The 16,862-nt window shown below is 34.1% G+C and overlaps 1 protein-coding gene across 1 annotated transcript; it reads right to left on the bottom strand.

Moving 5' to 3' along the window:
• Nucleotides 1-12,205: 12,205 nt before the first annotated feature.
• Nucleotides 12,206-16,619, bottom strand: LOC135147948 (uncharacterized). The gene is made up of 4 exons (XM_064082017.1): nucleotides 16,317-16,619; nucleotides 16,160-16,253; nucleotides 14,040-14,162; nucleotides 12,206-12,306 (listed from the first exon to the last, which is right to left on the bottom strand). The coding sequence occupies exons 1-4, from the start codon at nucleotides 16,617-16,619 to the stop codon at nucleotides 12,206-12,208; spliced, it is 621 nt and encodes a 206-aa protein (XP_063938087.1).
• Nucleotides 16,620-16,862: the final 243 nt, after the last annotated feature.

Here is a 16,862-nt window from a genome sequence, read left to right as displayed (position 1 = left end):
GAGTATCAAGTAAATAAAAGAACACTGAGTGACTTTTTTACATTGTCATAGTAATCTTCTTATAAGTCATTAACAGTCCTTGAACAAGAGAGGTTCATGTGCCATTGAAGGTTAATTCTAATGATGGGGAACACCGATAAGAAAATCATTGATTTCATTGACACAACTAGGTCTCCATATATTTTTAATTCCAAGTGAATAAATCAATAAGAATATTTTTTTTTAAGTTAGCAATTGTGTAATTATCATTTTTTTTCTTATACATATATCAGTTACCGAATGTACATGTTTTATTATTTTGCATTCAATTGGAGATTATTTCTCAGTTTAATGGTTGACTACTTAATATATATATATAATATATATATATATATATATATATATATATATATATATATATATATTTGTGGTTAATAAATCAAAATATTTGGAATTATATTTTTTTTATTATGAGTGATATTGTTTGAAGTCATGTAATAATTTAGATATTATGATGTAGGGGTCTTCCACTTTTTTCATGAGGATATTTTTGAGAGCTCAATATATTTGGGTCATTTCTTAAAAAATTGGTTCCTCATTGACAAATGCCATCTCTAGTAAATATAAAATTATGTTTTCTATCAATATGACAAGAGAAATGTAGTTATGTAGTAACATGAAATATTATCCACCTATCATGAAATCACTACACAAGTTTGTGTTAATTACGTTATCGTAATCAAAAATATCACAAAGTTGGTAAATAGATTTTAGTTTTTTCTACAACAAGGTTCCACATGGTTGCCAAAGGGGATTTGTGATAAAGCCTAATTTATCCGTTTTTGATACCAATATATGATCCTATTTGAAACATGACTTACAAAAAGTTAAAAATATTGGGATGGTAATTTTTCTAGTAAAATATTTCTTCTAATATTTTTCCTCCTCTAAGGTAATAGTGATATAATATATTCTTTGAAATCATAATATATTTTCTAAAAGATTCACAAATTTAATACATAACTTTTCTAAATATAAATGTTTTGAAAACTTCATACACATTTTAAATTATTGAAAAAGGACTCTCATTCCGCCTTCATATTTCAACTTATATCCTAAAATTTTAAGAGGGAAACCACTAAACCACAACTGCAATGAAGAAACGTCTATATATTAGATTATGCGGACATCAAAACCTTATAAAAATTCATCTGTTTTCCATCCTCTCAATTACCATTCTTATACCAAACATAAACCCTTCATATTCTTGTTTAGACATCCTCTAAAACTCACCCACATCATGTGTACTACAAGATTAGCTACCAAACAATATCTAGATTCGGTATTTCATCAAGCTAAACTGGCAAGGAGGGCTAGGTCACAAGGCCGGAGAGCAGTGCGCCAAGGATGGGGCAACTGGATTGTAGAACAAGAACCAGACCACGTTCATGTCATCTACAACATTCCTGGACCGATACCTCATAATTTGAACGAGATTGCCACTGATAATAGTTTGTTACGAGGTTTCCTCCTAGATGACTAATTTTTACACTCAATCAGCTACCTTGATTGAGTTTGCTGTGTATATTTTCATGTAGTATCAAGTAAATAAATGAACACTGAGTGAATTTTTTACATTGTCATAGTAATCTTTTTATAAGTCATTAATAGTCGTTGAACAAGAGAGGTTCATGTGCCATTGAAGGTTAATTCTAATGATGGGGAACACCGATAAGAAAATCATTGATTTCATTGACACAACTAGGCCTTCATATATTTTTAATTCCAAGTGAATGAATCAATAAGAATATATTTTTTTTTAAAGTTACCAATTGTGTAATTATCATTTTTTTTCCTTATACATATATCAGTTACCGAATTTACATGTTTTATTATTTTGCATTCAATTGGAGATAATTTCTCAGTTTAATGGTTGGCTACTTAATATATATTTTGGAATTCTATTTTTTTATTATGAGTGATATTGTTTAAAGTCATGTGCTAATTTAGATATTATGATGTAGGTGTCTTCCAATTTTTTCATGAGAATATTTTTGAGAGCTCAATATATTTGTGTCATTTCTTAAAAAAATTGGTTCCTATGTTGACAAACGCCTAGATCTCTCAAAAATATAAAATCAGATTATCTATCAAAAAGACCAAAGAAATATAGTAAGATGGAATATTATCCAATGATCTTGAAATCAGTACAGATGTTGCTCAATCTTTGTTAATGGTGTTGTTAAAATTGAAAATATAAGGAAGTTCGTATATAGATATTAGTTGATAAAACTTAATATATCCGTTTTTGATACCAATATATGAACAAAAATGTTAAAGATATTGGGATGGAATACTTTTCTAGGAAAATATTTCTTGTAATATTTTTCTTCCTTTAAGGTAATTGTGATATAATATATTCTTTGAAATCATAATATATTTTCTAAAAAGATTAACAAATTTAATACATAAATTTTCTAAATATAAATGGTTTGAAAACTTCATATAAAATTTAAATTATTGAAAGAAGACTCTCATTCCCCCTTCATATTTCAAACTATATCCTAAAATTTTAAGAGGGAAACCCCAAACAACAACTGCAATGAAGAAAGATCTATAAATTTGATTTTGATGACATCTAAACCTTATAAAAACTCATCTGTGTCTCTTTTCCATCCTCTCAATTACCATTCTTCTTATACCATACATATAACCTTCATATTCTTGTTTAGACATCCTTTAAAACCCACCCACATCATGTGTACTACAAGATGCGCTACCAAACAATATCTGGATTCTGTATTTCATCAAGCTAAATTGGCAAGGAGGGCTAGGTCACAAGGCCGGAGAGCAGTGCGCCAAGGATGGGGCAACTGGATTGTAGAACAAGAACCAGACCACGTTCATGTCATCTACAACATTCCTGGACCGATACCTCATAATTTGAACGAGATTGCCACTGATAATAGTTTGGTACGAGGTTTCCTCCTAGATGACTAATTCTTACACTCAATCAGCTACCATGATTGAGTTTGTTGTGTATATTTTCATGGAGTATCAAGTAAATAAAAGAAGACTGAGTGACTTTTTTACATTGTCATAGTAATCTTTTTATAAGTCATTAACAGTCCTTGAACAAGAGAGGTTCATGTGCCATTGAAGGTTAATTCTAATGATGGGGAACACCGATAAGAAAATCATTGATTACATTGACACAAATAGGCCTTCATTTATTTTTAATTCCAAGTGAATAAATCAATAAGAATATATTTTTTTAAAGTTAGCAATTGTGTAATTATCATTTTTTTTCTTATACATATATCAGTTACCGAATGTACATGTTTTATTATTTTGCATTCAATTGGAGATTATTTCTCAGTTTAATGGTAGGCTACTTAATATATATATATATATATATATATATATATATATATATATATATTTATATATATATATATATTTGTGGTTAATAAATCAAAATATTTGGGATTATATTTTTTTTATTATGAGTGATACTGTTTGAAGTCATGTGCTAATTTAGATATTATGATGTAGGGGTCTTCCACTTTTTTCATGAGGATATTTTTGAGAGCTCAATATATTTGGGTCATTTCTTAAAAAATTGGTTCCTCATTGACAAATGCCATCTCTAGTAAATATAAAATTATGTTTTCTATCAATATGACAAGAGAAATGTAGTTATGTAGTAACATGAAATATTATCCACCTATCATGAAATCACTACACAAGTTGCTGTTAATTACGTTATCGTAATCAAAAATATCACAAAGTTGGTCAATAGATTTTAGTTTTTTCTACGACAAGGTTCCACATGGTTGCCAAAGGGGATTTGTGATAAAGCCTAATTTATCCGTTTTTGATACCAATATATGATCCTATTTGAAACATGACTTACAAAAAGTTAAAAATATTGGGATGGTATACTTTTCTAGTAAAATATTTCTTCTAATATTTTTCCTCCTCTAAGGTAATAGTGATATAATATATTCTTTGAAATCATAATATATTTTCTAAAAAGATTCACAAATTTAATACATAACTTTTCTAAATATAAATGATTTGAAAACTTCATACAAATGTTAAATTATTGAAAAAGGACTCTCATTCCCCCTTCATATTTCAACTTATATCCTAAAATTTTAAGAGGGAAACCCCTAAACCACAACTGCAATGAAGAAAGGTCTATATATTAGATTATGCCGACATCAAAACCTTATAAAAATTCATCTGTATCTTTTTTCCATCCTCTCAATTACAATTCTTATACCAAACATATACCCTTCATATTCTTGTTTAGACATCCTCTAAAACCCACCCACATCATGTGTACTACAAGATTAGCTACCAAACAATATCTAGATTTTGTATTTCATCAAGTTAAACTGGCAAGGAGGGCTAGGTCACAAGGCCGGAGAGCAGTGCGCCAAGGATGGGGCAACTGGATTGTAGAACAAGAACCAGACCACGTTCATGTCATCTACAACATTCCTGGACCGATACCTCATAATTTGAACGAGATTGCCACTGATAATAGTTTGTTACGAGGCTTCCTCCTAGATGACTAATTTTTACACTCAATCAGCTACCTTGATTGAGTTTGCTGTGTATATTTTCATGGAGTATCAAGTAAATAAATGAACACTGACTGAATTTTTTACATTGTCATAGTAATCTTTTTATAAGTCATTAATAGTCGTTGAACAAGAGAGGTTCATGTGCCATTGAAGGTTAATTCTAATGATGGGGAACACCCATAAGAAAATCATTGATTTCATTGACACAACTAGGCCTTCATATATTTTTAATTCCAAGTGAATGAATCAATAAGAATATATTTTTTTTAAAGTTACCAATTGTGTAATTATCATTTTTTTCCTTATACATATATCACTTACCGAATATACATGTTTTATTATTTTGCATTCAATTGGAGATAATTTCTCAGTTTAATGGTTGGCTACTTAATATATATTTTGGAATTCTATTTTTTTATTATGAGTGATATTGTTTAAAGTCATGTGCTAATTTAGATATTATGATGTAGGGGTCTTCCAATTTTTTCATGAGAATATTTTTGAGAGCTCAATATATTTGTGTCATTTCTTAGAAAAATTGGTTCCTAGGTTGACAAACGCCTAGATCTCTCAAAAATATAAAATCAGATTATCTATCAAAAAGACCAAATAAATATAGTAAGATGAAATATTATCCAATGATCTTGAAATCAGTACAGATGTTGCTCAATCTTTGTTAATGGTGTTGTTAAAATTGAAAATATAAGGAAGTTCGTATATAGATATTAGTTGATAAAACTTAATATATCCGTTTTTGATTCCAATATATGAAAAAAAATGTTAAAAATATTGGGATGGAATACTTTTCTAGGAAAATATTTCTTATAATATTTTACTTCCTTTAAGGTAATTGTGATATAATATATTCTTTGAAATCATAATATATTTTCTAAAATGATTAACAAATTTAATACATAAATTTTCTAAATATAAATGGTTTGAAAACTTCATATAAAATTTAAATTATTGAAAGAAGACTCTCATTCCCGCCTTCATATTTCAAACTATATCCTAAAATTTTAAGAGGGAAACCCCAAACAACAACTGCAATGAAGAAAGGTCTATAAATTTGATTTTGATGACATCTAAACCTTATAAAAACTCATCTGTGTCTCTTTTCCATCCTCTCAATTACCATTCTTCTTATACCACACATATACCCTTCATATTCTTGTTTAGACATCCTCTAAAACCCACCCACATCATGTGTACTACAAGATGCGCTACCAAACAATATCTGGATTCTGTATTTCATCAAGCTAAACTGGCAAGGAGGGCTAGGTCACAAGGCCGGAGAGCAGTGCGCCAAGGATGGGGCAACTGGATTGTAGAACAAGAACCAGACCACGTTCATGTCATCTACAACATTCGTGGACCGATACCTCATAATTTGAACGAGATTGCCACTGATAATAGTTTGGTACGAGGTCTCCTCCTAGATGACTAATTCTTACACTCAATCAGCTACCTTGATTGAGTTTGCGGTGTATATTTTAATGGAGTATCAAGTAAATAAAATAACACTGAGTGACTTTTTTACATTGTCATAGTAATCTTCTTATAAGTCATTAACAGTCCTTGAACAAGAGAGGTTCATGTGCCATTGAAAGTTAATTCTAATGATGGGGAACACCGATAAGAAAATCATTGATTTCATTGACACAACTAGGCCTTCATATATTTTTAATTCCAAGTGAATAAATCAATAAGAATATATTTTTTTAAAGTTAGCAATTGTGTAATTATCATTTTTTTTCTTATACATATATCAGTTACCGAATGTACATGTTTTATTATTTTGCATTCAATTGGAGATTATTTCTCAGTTTAATGGTTGGCTACTTAATATATATATATATAGGGTCGTACTCCAGTACAAACTCCTTACTGTACAAACGTACAAACCAGTGATTATGACAATAATATTTAGTGATTAGCATATTTTAATTTAACAAATACATACATACATCCATCACCACCGCCACCACAATCACCTCCGATCACCACCACCACCCCACCCACCACCACCACGACTGCCCAGCGCCACTCTCTCTCTCTCCACCATCCACCACCAACCACCACTGCCCAGCGCCTCTCTCTCTCTCTTACCACCACCCACCACCTACCACCACCAACCACCACCAACCACCACCACCACCACCACCACTACTGCTAGCGGCTCTCTCTCTGGTTGTTCCCTCACCGATTAGTGTTATACACACACAAACACACACATTCACCACTGCTTTTCTCATCTCCCTCAATCGTGTCTCTATCCCTCAATCGTGTTTCTAGCACTGCCCTTGCGCCGGCGTCGCGGCTGCCGCCGGCCGCGCTGCACCACCACTCGGCTATGCCGCCCCGTAAGTGCTCCCCTCCCCTTATCTCTCCATCAGACCCTCCTGATAGATTTAGTGATTATGTTCAATCATTTAGTGATTGTGTTCAAGTCATTTAGTGATTGTTTGTACGTTTGTACACTAAGGAGTTTGTATTTGAGCACTTGCCTATATATATATATATATATATATATATATATATATATATTTGTGGTTAATAAATCAAAATATTTGGGATTATATTTTTTTTATTATGAGTGATATTGTTTGAAGTCATGTGCTAATTTAGATATTATGATGTAGGGGTCTTCCACTTTTTTCATGAGGATATTTTTGAGAGCTCAATATATTTGGGTCATTTCTTAAAAAATTGGTTCCTCATTGACAAATGCCATCTCTAGTAAATATAAAATTATGTTTTCTATCAATATGACAAGAGAAATGTAGTTATGTAGTAACATAAAATATTATCCACCTATCATGAAATCACTACAAAACTTGCTGTTAATTACGTTATCGTGATCAAAAATATCACAAAGTTGGTGAATAGAGTTTAGTTTTTTCTACGACAAGGTTCCACATGGTTGCCAAAGGGGATTTGTGATAAAGCCTAATTTATCCATTTTTGATACCAATATATGATCCTATTTGAAACATGACTTACAAAAAGTTAAAAATATTGGGATGGTATACTTTTCTAGTTAAATATTTCTTCTGATATTTTTCCTCCTCTAAGGTAATAGTGATATAATATATTCTTTGAAATCATAATATATTTTCTAAAAAGATTCACAAATTTAATACATAACTTTTCTAAATATAAATGATTTGAAAACTTCATACAAATTTTTAATTATTGAAAAAGGACTCTCATTCCGCCTTCATATTTCAACTTATATCCTAAAATTTTAAGAGGGAAACCCCTAAACCACAACTGCAATGAAAAAAGGTCTATATATTAGATTATTCCGACATCAAAACCTTATAAAAATTCATCTGTATCTTTTTTCTATCCTCTCAATTACCATTCTTATACCAAACATATACCCTTCATATTCTTGTTTAGACATCCTCTAAAACCCACCCACATCATGTGTACTACAAGATGCGCTCCCAAACAATATCTAGATTCTGTATTTCATCAAGCTAAACTGGCTAGGAGGGCTAGGTCACAAGGCAGGAGAGCAGTGCGCCAAGGATGGGGCAACTGGATTGTAGAACAAGAACCAGACCATGTTCATGTCATCTACAGCATTCCTGGACCCATACCTCATAATTTGAACGAGATTGCCACTGATAATAGTTTGTTACGGGGTCTCCACCTAGATCACTATTTCTGACACTCAATCAGCTACCTTGGTTAAGTTTAGGGTGTATATTTTCATGAAATATCAAGTAAATAAAAGAACATTGTGGGATTTTTGTACATTTATGTGTCATAGTAATCTTTTTGTTAGTCATTAACGGTCCTTAGAACAAGAGAGCTTGGTTCATGTGCCATTGAACATGTGCCATTGAAGGTTAATTCTAATGATGGGGAACACTAATAAGAAAACCATTGATCTCATTGACACATATAACTAGCCCTTCATATTGTTTTAATTATTCCAAGTGAATGAATCAATAAGAATATAAATTTTTTAAAAGTAAGCAATTGTGTAATCATATTATCTTATACATATTTCACTGACCGAATACACATGTTTTCTTATTTTGCATTCAACTGGAGATAATTTCTCAGTTTAATGGTTGGCTACTTAATATATTTTTTTGAAATTACACACGTAGAGGGGGGTGAATAGGTGTTATGGCTAATATGACCGATTTTTAATTGTTACCGAATAGTTAAACTGTCACAGACAGCTTGCTGTTAATTTCAGAGTACACAGTCAGCTAGCTAACAATGCAGATGCAATGCAAAACAGAAATAATCAGTAAGCTAGCAACACAGAGAATTTTAGCCAGGTTCGACCCCTAACCCTAATGGTCTACGTCCTGGTCCCCTACCAACTGGTAAAAGATTATATTATTAATCAATAATGTTAACAATTACAATGATTCAATAATATAACTCCCTTTCATCCTTGTTCCTTTTATCAGCTTGCTGAAACACCTGAACCACGAACCAAAAGCTCTCCAAGACCTATACTTCCCAAGTATACTCTTCTAGCTAACTAGTCCCTTTGTTCCCTTGTTTCACAAGCTGTATACACAGCAACAAAACTTTACACTTTGAACAATACAATGTATGAGTGTAATACAACCGAAACTATGAACTCAATATAGATATATAAACGAATATAAGTACTAGAGCTCAAGTAAAGATTTTGCAATGAAAGTATGTTTTATTTCAGAAAGCTTGAAGTGTTTTCTTGTTATTGAAAACGGAAACCACACTCAAGTATATATACACAAAGATCCAACGGTCAATTTGCTAACAAATTCAAATGTTCTTGTTCCAACTGAACTCACGTATAATTTGTTCCCAATTTGAACGTTTAATCTTGTGAAGTTTACTGAGTAAAAAGTGTAGAGACGTTGTGAATATCTCAGTAAAAACGTTTATGTAAAAACCATAATTTGAAATCAAATAGGAGTAGTTAAAGATAAGATCGAGTAAGAGATAAAAACTCCTATAAGTTAGGAAATCGTTTTTGTTTGAAACTCTTGTTTAAAACTGAGCTCTAATATTTATATAAGTCATATATAAATATTAAAGTCCTTACAAATCGATTCCTAATAAATCTCCATGATTTTCGACTTTGATCCTTATCCATTAGTTTTTCTGTTCATGCTGTGAGCTTGCTGATAAGCTTGGATAATAACCTGTAAGCTTGCTGACAGTTGAACATAATACTGAAACATATCAAGCTGTTAGCACATGTATAGATAACTTTGATAGCTCGCTAACAAGCACCAGTTTTATGCTATTAGCTTGCTGGCAGTGTGATCATCAAAACCTTGAGAGTATCAATCTCCTCCTTTTTGATGATTACACCATATTTAGGAAAAGTAATAACTCCCCCTGAATACAGCAATCTAATATCATGAAACTTAAAAAATATAACAATTCAGCATATAAAGCAAGACAATTAACAGTTAAACACAGAACAATAACTAAGCCACAAACAAATACTTGCATAGATAATTAAAAATAATATCCTAACCAGGATAAACCACCTGGTAACCAACAATTATCCAAACACAAACAACCAAATTCATCTCAGGATAAACCACCTGAGAACTGATCAAATCCAACAACTCAAACAAACTTAACAACTTAGTCTGAATCACAGCAAAAACATAGAGCCAATAAAGTACTTAAGCAGATAAACACTTAAGCAAAAGTATTATTTTCCTAAATTTTCTCCCCCTTAATCATTAAAAAGAAGAAAATTTTAAGACTCGTCATTGTCCACAGCTTTCTCCTTATCAGAACCCAGCTTCTTTGTAATCTCCACAGCAGCAAGAGCTTCAGCCACCATCACATTCCCAGCAGCATCCTTTGAAACAGTTCCAGCAGCTTCCTGAAGAGCATCCATTGCTGTGCGTGGCCTTGGACTATCAGTTGCATCTTCCTCAGAAGTGAAGGTGAACTTCACATCAGAAGAACCTCCAGAGCCAAACATCCTCCTACGAAGTTCATAGGCAAAACTCCCAGAACTACACTTCTCAGGAGAGTTTCCTGTCTTCCCACCAAATACAATATCTTTCCAGAACTGAAACTGATTAGCTAGATCATCCATTTGCTCAGACAACAGCTTCTGGCCTTCAACCAGCTGCTTATGATCATCACGGAGTTCATCCATGAATTCTAGAATCTCCTTAGCAGATAAACCAAGATCTACACAAGCAGGAGCAACTGGAGGTGGAGTAGCAACCGGAACTTCCATGACAGACAGACTACCATCCTTTTCAACTTTCAAGTTTGACTGACTCAAACACTTAACATCTAAAAATTCTTTTGCAGCAACAGACTCAACCCCATCAAAACTAACACCAAACCACTCGAAAATTCGAGTCAAAAGCAACCCATACGGAAATCCAGCAGAAGATTTTCCCTCAAGAGCACCAATCATATTGTTTAAAATTAAGTCCCCAACATCAAAGGACTTCCCAGCCATAACCATTGAAACCACAACAACATCTTGTGCCGACAGATTGGATCGAGTACCCAACGGAGGACACAAATTTTCAATGGAAACCTTAAACACAGCATGAGCTAAGGGTAGAATTTGCGTAGTAGATGGAAAAGTTTCAGTAGGAACATCTTGACCAAATAACACAACAAATTGATCTTTAACAGAAAAATCATTCAATTGCTTAAAGCCTCGTTTGGTATGGATTGAAACAGGGGAGGGAGGGGCTTGAATAATAGCATTCAAAAACATAGGCGAAAGAGTTATCTTTGTATCCGAAACAAACGACACAATCTGACCATATGGATTCTCATGCAAGTTCAAATAAAACTCACGCACAAGAGAGGGATAGCAGTTCTTAGGCAAGTCAACAATCAAAGACTCAAACCCTAAGTCGGAAAATAGCTTAACAACACCGCAATTGAAGAATGCCTTACCGGAAATAGGCTTTCCCAAAATGATTTTCCGAGTAGCTATGCCATTGTCTGACTTCTCCCTGTCACTGGACTCAACTTTAGCCCTCTTCATATCCTTGTCCGAGCGCTGAACACCCGACTCATCACCACCACTGTCGGAATCCACCGTAGCAATCACCACATCCTCTTCATCTTTGAGCTTTCGGCCGGAGGTTGGAGTTCCACCCTTAACTACTGCTCTGGTCTTTCTCCTCATAGCGACACGGTAGGCGATGGAAGCGATAGTGAGTATAGTGTGGCGATTGAAGATTAGCGATGAAACCCTAACTGGTTGCTGTGGGCTTTTAAAGAGGAAGTTGTATAGACTCGGAGAAATAATAGATTTTAAAAATCTTTTGATAAAGATCTCGGGAGAGGATTTAGGGATAATATTTTTAAAATTGAATTTAGTTATAAACGACATGATATAACCGAATAACTTATCTTAACAAATCTAGTAGCTAATTCTTATCAGATTTCCACTTAAATAGAATAAGAGATAAATTCAAATTTTAACCTAAACACATAGACTATCACGTAACACAAATTTGCACATAAATTCATATAAATCAGCACACAACGGCTAGTTAATTTATGAAGTGAAACTAACAAGAAACTCTTGAAATGACCCTCATGCAAAAATAATTAACAATAGGTAAAGTACTAAAAGTAAGCTGATTGTACCCGAATCTAGCTTATTAGCTTGCTGACTGCACATCACACATACCCAATTCCCTTCTCAGCACGATATAGCGTTCTTCAGGAAGAGGTTTTGTGAATATGTCAGCTAACTGATCTGCTGTAGCCACAAAAATCAACTTGACAGCACCCTTTGCAACATTGTCTCTCAGAAAATGATGTCGAAAATCAATGTGCTTTGTCCTTGAATGATTGACTGGATTTTCTAAAATGTTGATTGTACTTGTGTTGTCACAAAAGATTGGAGTTTGCTTGCATTTGATTCCAAAATCCTTCAATTGTTGTCTCATCCATAGCATTTGAGAGCAACAGCTACCAGCTGCTAAATACTCCCCCTCAGCCGTAGATAGAGCAACTGAAGTTTGCTTCTTGCTTAACCAAGAAACCAAGCTTTGACCCAAAAATGTACAAACACCACTTGTACTTTTTCTATCAGTTTGACTACCTGCATAATCTGCATCACTATACCCAACAAGATCAAAAGCATTTGTGATAGGATAGAATAAGCCCAAAGTAATGGTTCCACTTAAATATTTAAATATTCTTTTAACAGCTTGTAAGTGAGAATCCTTTGGTTTTGCTTGAAATCTAGAACAAACACAAACACTATACATAATATCAGGTCTAGAGGCTGTAAGATAAAGTAAACTACCAATCATACCTATATACATTCGAACATCAACATCTTTACCTTGCTCATCTGCTGTCAGCTTGCTGACAACGCTCATAGGTGTTGATTTCGCCTTGATATTCTCATATCCAAATCTTTTGAGTAGATTCTTGATATACTTGGATTGATGCACATAAATTCTTTCTGGAGTTTGCTAATTTGGAGACCCAAGAAATAATTGAGCTCTCCCATCATGATCATGTCAAACTCACTATGCATGCACTTTGAAAACCACTTACACAAAGAATCATTAGTAGATCCAAATATAATATCATCTACATATATTTGAACAACTAATATATCTTGGCCTTTAAAGATAGTAAACAAAGTAGGATCAATTTTACCTCTAATAAAACCATTTTTGATCAAAAATTCACTTAACCTTTCATACCATGATCGAGGTGCTTGCCTTAATCCATATAGTGCCTTCTTGAGCTTGTAGACACGGTTGGGATATTTTTCATCCTCGAATCCTGGTGGTTGCTTGACATAGACTTCTTCCTTTAGATAGCCATTTAAGAATGCACTTTTGACATCCATTTGATGTAGCTTGAACTTCTTGTAGCATGCAAATGATAATAGCATCCAAATAGATTCCAATATTGCAACCGGAGCATATGTTCGATCAAAATCAATCCCTTCTTGCTGATTGTATCCTTGTGCAACAAGTCTAGCTTTGTTCCGAGTGATAGTACCAAATTCATCAACTTTATTCTTGAACACCCATTTGGTTCCAACAATTGAAGCATCTTGTGGTGGATCTACAAGTTCCCAAACATCACATCTTTCGAATTGGTTGAGTTCTTCTTGCATTGCCATGATCCAATTTTCATCTTGTAAAGCTTCTTGAACATTCTTTGGTTCTTCTTGAGCTATAAAGGCAGCATAAGCACAAATGTTGGCTTGAGCTTTCCTTGTTTGAATTCCAGCTGATTTTTCTCCAATGATCAACTGAGGAGGATGATTCTTCACTGTTCTAGTTGATTTTGGTAGATTATGTTGAGCTATAACCTCTTCATTCCTTGTAGTCTGCCTAGGAGGAGTCTGATCAACAACATTTTGGCTTGCTGATGAAGTTTGACCTCTGGATTCATCCAATGTGAGCTTTGACATCTTATCCAAGGTTTCTTCAAGAGATGGAGTGGATTCAGTAGCTTTATTGCCTTCTGAAGTTGTGGCAGTTGACTTGTCAGCTTGCTGATTTCCAGTTTCTTTCACTGTAAGCTTGCTGCCAGTACCTGTACCTGCACATTCTTCCTCATCTCTTGCAAGATCATCAGTAGACTCTTGAAATGAAACATCAATAGACTCTTCAACAGTATGTTTAGCAAGATTATACACTCTATAAGCACGACTTGTTAAAGAATAACCGAAAAATATAGCTTCATAAGATTTAATGTCGAATTTACCATCCCTATCAATGGTTTTGAGTACGAAGCACTTAGATCCAAAAACTTTGAAGTAGTTGATGTTAGGCCTCTTTTTCCTTAGCAATTCATAAGGAGTCTTGTTGAGAATTGGCCTGATAAGCACTCTGTTAAGAACATAGCTTGTTGTGTTGACAGCTTCTGCCCAAAAGCTTCTTGGCAACTTGCTCTCCTGCAGCAATGTCCTAGCTGTTTCTTGTAAGGACCTGTTCTTACGCTCTACAACTCCATTTTGCTGAGGTGTACGAGGTGCTGAGAACTCATGTGAGATTGCTCTTTCTTCACAATAAGTTATGAAGTCTTTTTGGAATTCCCCACCATGATCACTTCGAATACCTACAAGTCTTGTATCTAGTTTGTTCTCAAGCAACTTGATTAGTTTCTCAAATTCACTAAAATCACAATCTTTAGTACGCAAGAATAATACCCAAGTGAATCTAGAGTAATAATCAACAATAACAAAGGCATATTGTTTACCTCCAATACTCTTATAAGCTTCGGGACCAAAGAGATCCAAGTGAAGAAGCTCTAAAGGTTTAGAAGTAGATACCATTTTCTTTGCCTTATATGGAGTCCTGGTTTGCTTTCCCAATTGACAAGCAGAACATGTCTCCATCTTGACATACTTAAGCTTTGGTAATCCTCGAACAAGCTTCTTTGCTGACAGCTTGCTGAGATGATCCATATGAGCATGTCCAAGCCTTCTATGCCAAATTTCTGTATTATTATCCACAGCTGCTAAACAAACACCTGCCTCCTGTTCTTCAAAGTTCAAAACATATATATCTCCTTCTCGTTTTGCAACTAGAGGAGTTTTGTTAGCACCAACAAGTATAGTACATTCATTCTTACCAAAGTTAACAATATGACCATCATCAAATAACTGACTTATACTAAGCAAGTTATAAGTAAGACCTTTAACATATTGTACCTTGTTAATAGAAATGATACTATTACCTATAGTTCCTTTTCCAAGAATAGGAAGAGTTTTGCTATCACCAATTGTGACACGACCACCCTTCTTCATCTTCAAGCTTAGAAACTGAGATTTGTCTCCACTCATGTGCCTAGTGCATCCACTATCCAATATCCATTAATTTGGCTTTACTTTAGACACGAGACAAACCTACAAAACACTCAACGTTTTGGTACCCATATTTTGTTGGGTCCAGCAGTGTTAGATGATAAAACATATAGAACATTAAGATCAGATTTCTTGATCCACATTTGGACCACTTTAGAACTCTTCTTCCATGTTCTGCTGGTCTTATCAGCATACTGTCTCGGAGCTGTCTTCTGTCTGTTTCTGTTGTCAGCATACTGTCTGTAAGCTGACTTGCTTCTCCAGCTTGCTGATTGAGTATTCTTCATTGGACAATTATTAGCAAGATGGCCCTTCTTTCCACACTTGTGACAAGTCACCCAAGGCATGGCATAATTGTATGGAATGCCATTTTTCCCTTCATATCTCATTGATGATGTGGATGTAGAAGCTGCACCAATGCCTCCTTTATCATGAGAACCTTTAGCTTGTTTCATCATAGACTTGAGACTTTCTTCTCCTTGAACAAACTTTCCCATGGCTTTCTGAAGATCTTTGACTTCTTGCTCCAATGATTTGATCTTTTCAGCTTGAATAGAGATTTCGGCTAAGCTTTGGGTTTTGCTTAACTCGAATGCCTCCAAGCTTGCATCCTTAGCTTTAAGATCTACTCTCAGCGAGCTGAGTTCCTTCATGAGTGTATCATTCCTTCTTTGGATTTGCATGTTGTTCCCTTCAAGTTGTGAGATCTGTTCCTTGAGAGTAGCAATGATTCCATTACTAGCTTTGGCACTCTTTTCATTCAAGAAATTACCTATGACTTTCTTCAAATGAACATTTTCTTTCTCGAGCTCGTAATTCTCATTCTTGAAATCAATGAGTTCCATTATTGATGAGCAACTCTTATCCTGCATGGTTAGTTCACAAGCAGTTGTATCAATAGTATGTAATTCGGAATTAATAGAATTTACCTCACTATTAGTGTCCGTATCCGAATCAGTTGTATCAATTGAGCCATCAAGACCAACAAGAGCCAAGTTCACCAACTCATCACTTGAATCCTCAGAAGATGATTCATCTTCATCATCACTCCAGGTTAGAAGTGCCTTGGATTTCTTTTTGTTCTTGAAATCAGCTAGTTGTCTAGGCGGCTTTGACTTGTTTTTCAGCATGTAGCAATCCCTTTTGAAATGACCTTTCTTGCCACATTCAAAACATGCATCATCTTTTGGATCCTTCTTGGCACCAAATGCTTTGCCCTTTTCTCTTTTCATTTTATTTTTCTTTTCAATCATTCTCTTGATTTTCCTGGACATAAGAGCTAGATCCTCATCTGATTCTGTTTCCTCATCCGTTTCCAGCTTGCTGACAGAGGAGTGCAGTGCAAGATTCTTCATTTTCTCTGTTGGCAGCTTGCTGCTTTCTGAGCTATTAGCTTCAATCTTAGCTTCAAATTGTTCCAACTCAGCAAATATAGCTAGGTGATCCATAGTATCAATGTTGAGAGCTGACTCCAA

Source organism: Daucus carota, chromosome 7 (assembly GCF_001625215.2).
Source record: "Daucus carota subsp. sativus chromosome 7, DH1 v3.0, whole genome shotgun sequence".
NCBI classification, from domain to species: Eukaryota; Viridiplantae; Streptophyta; class Magnoliopsida; order Apiales; family Apiaceae; genus Daucus; species Daucus carota.
The sequence above is the reverse complement of the archived record's forward strand: the minus strand, read 5'-3'. Positions and strand labels throughout refer to the sequence as shown.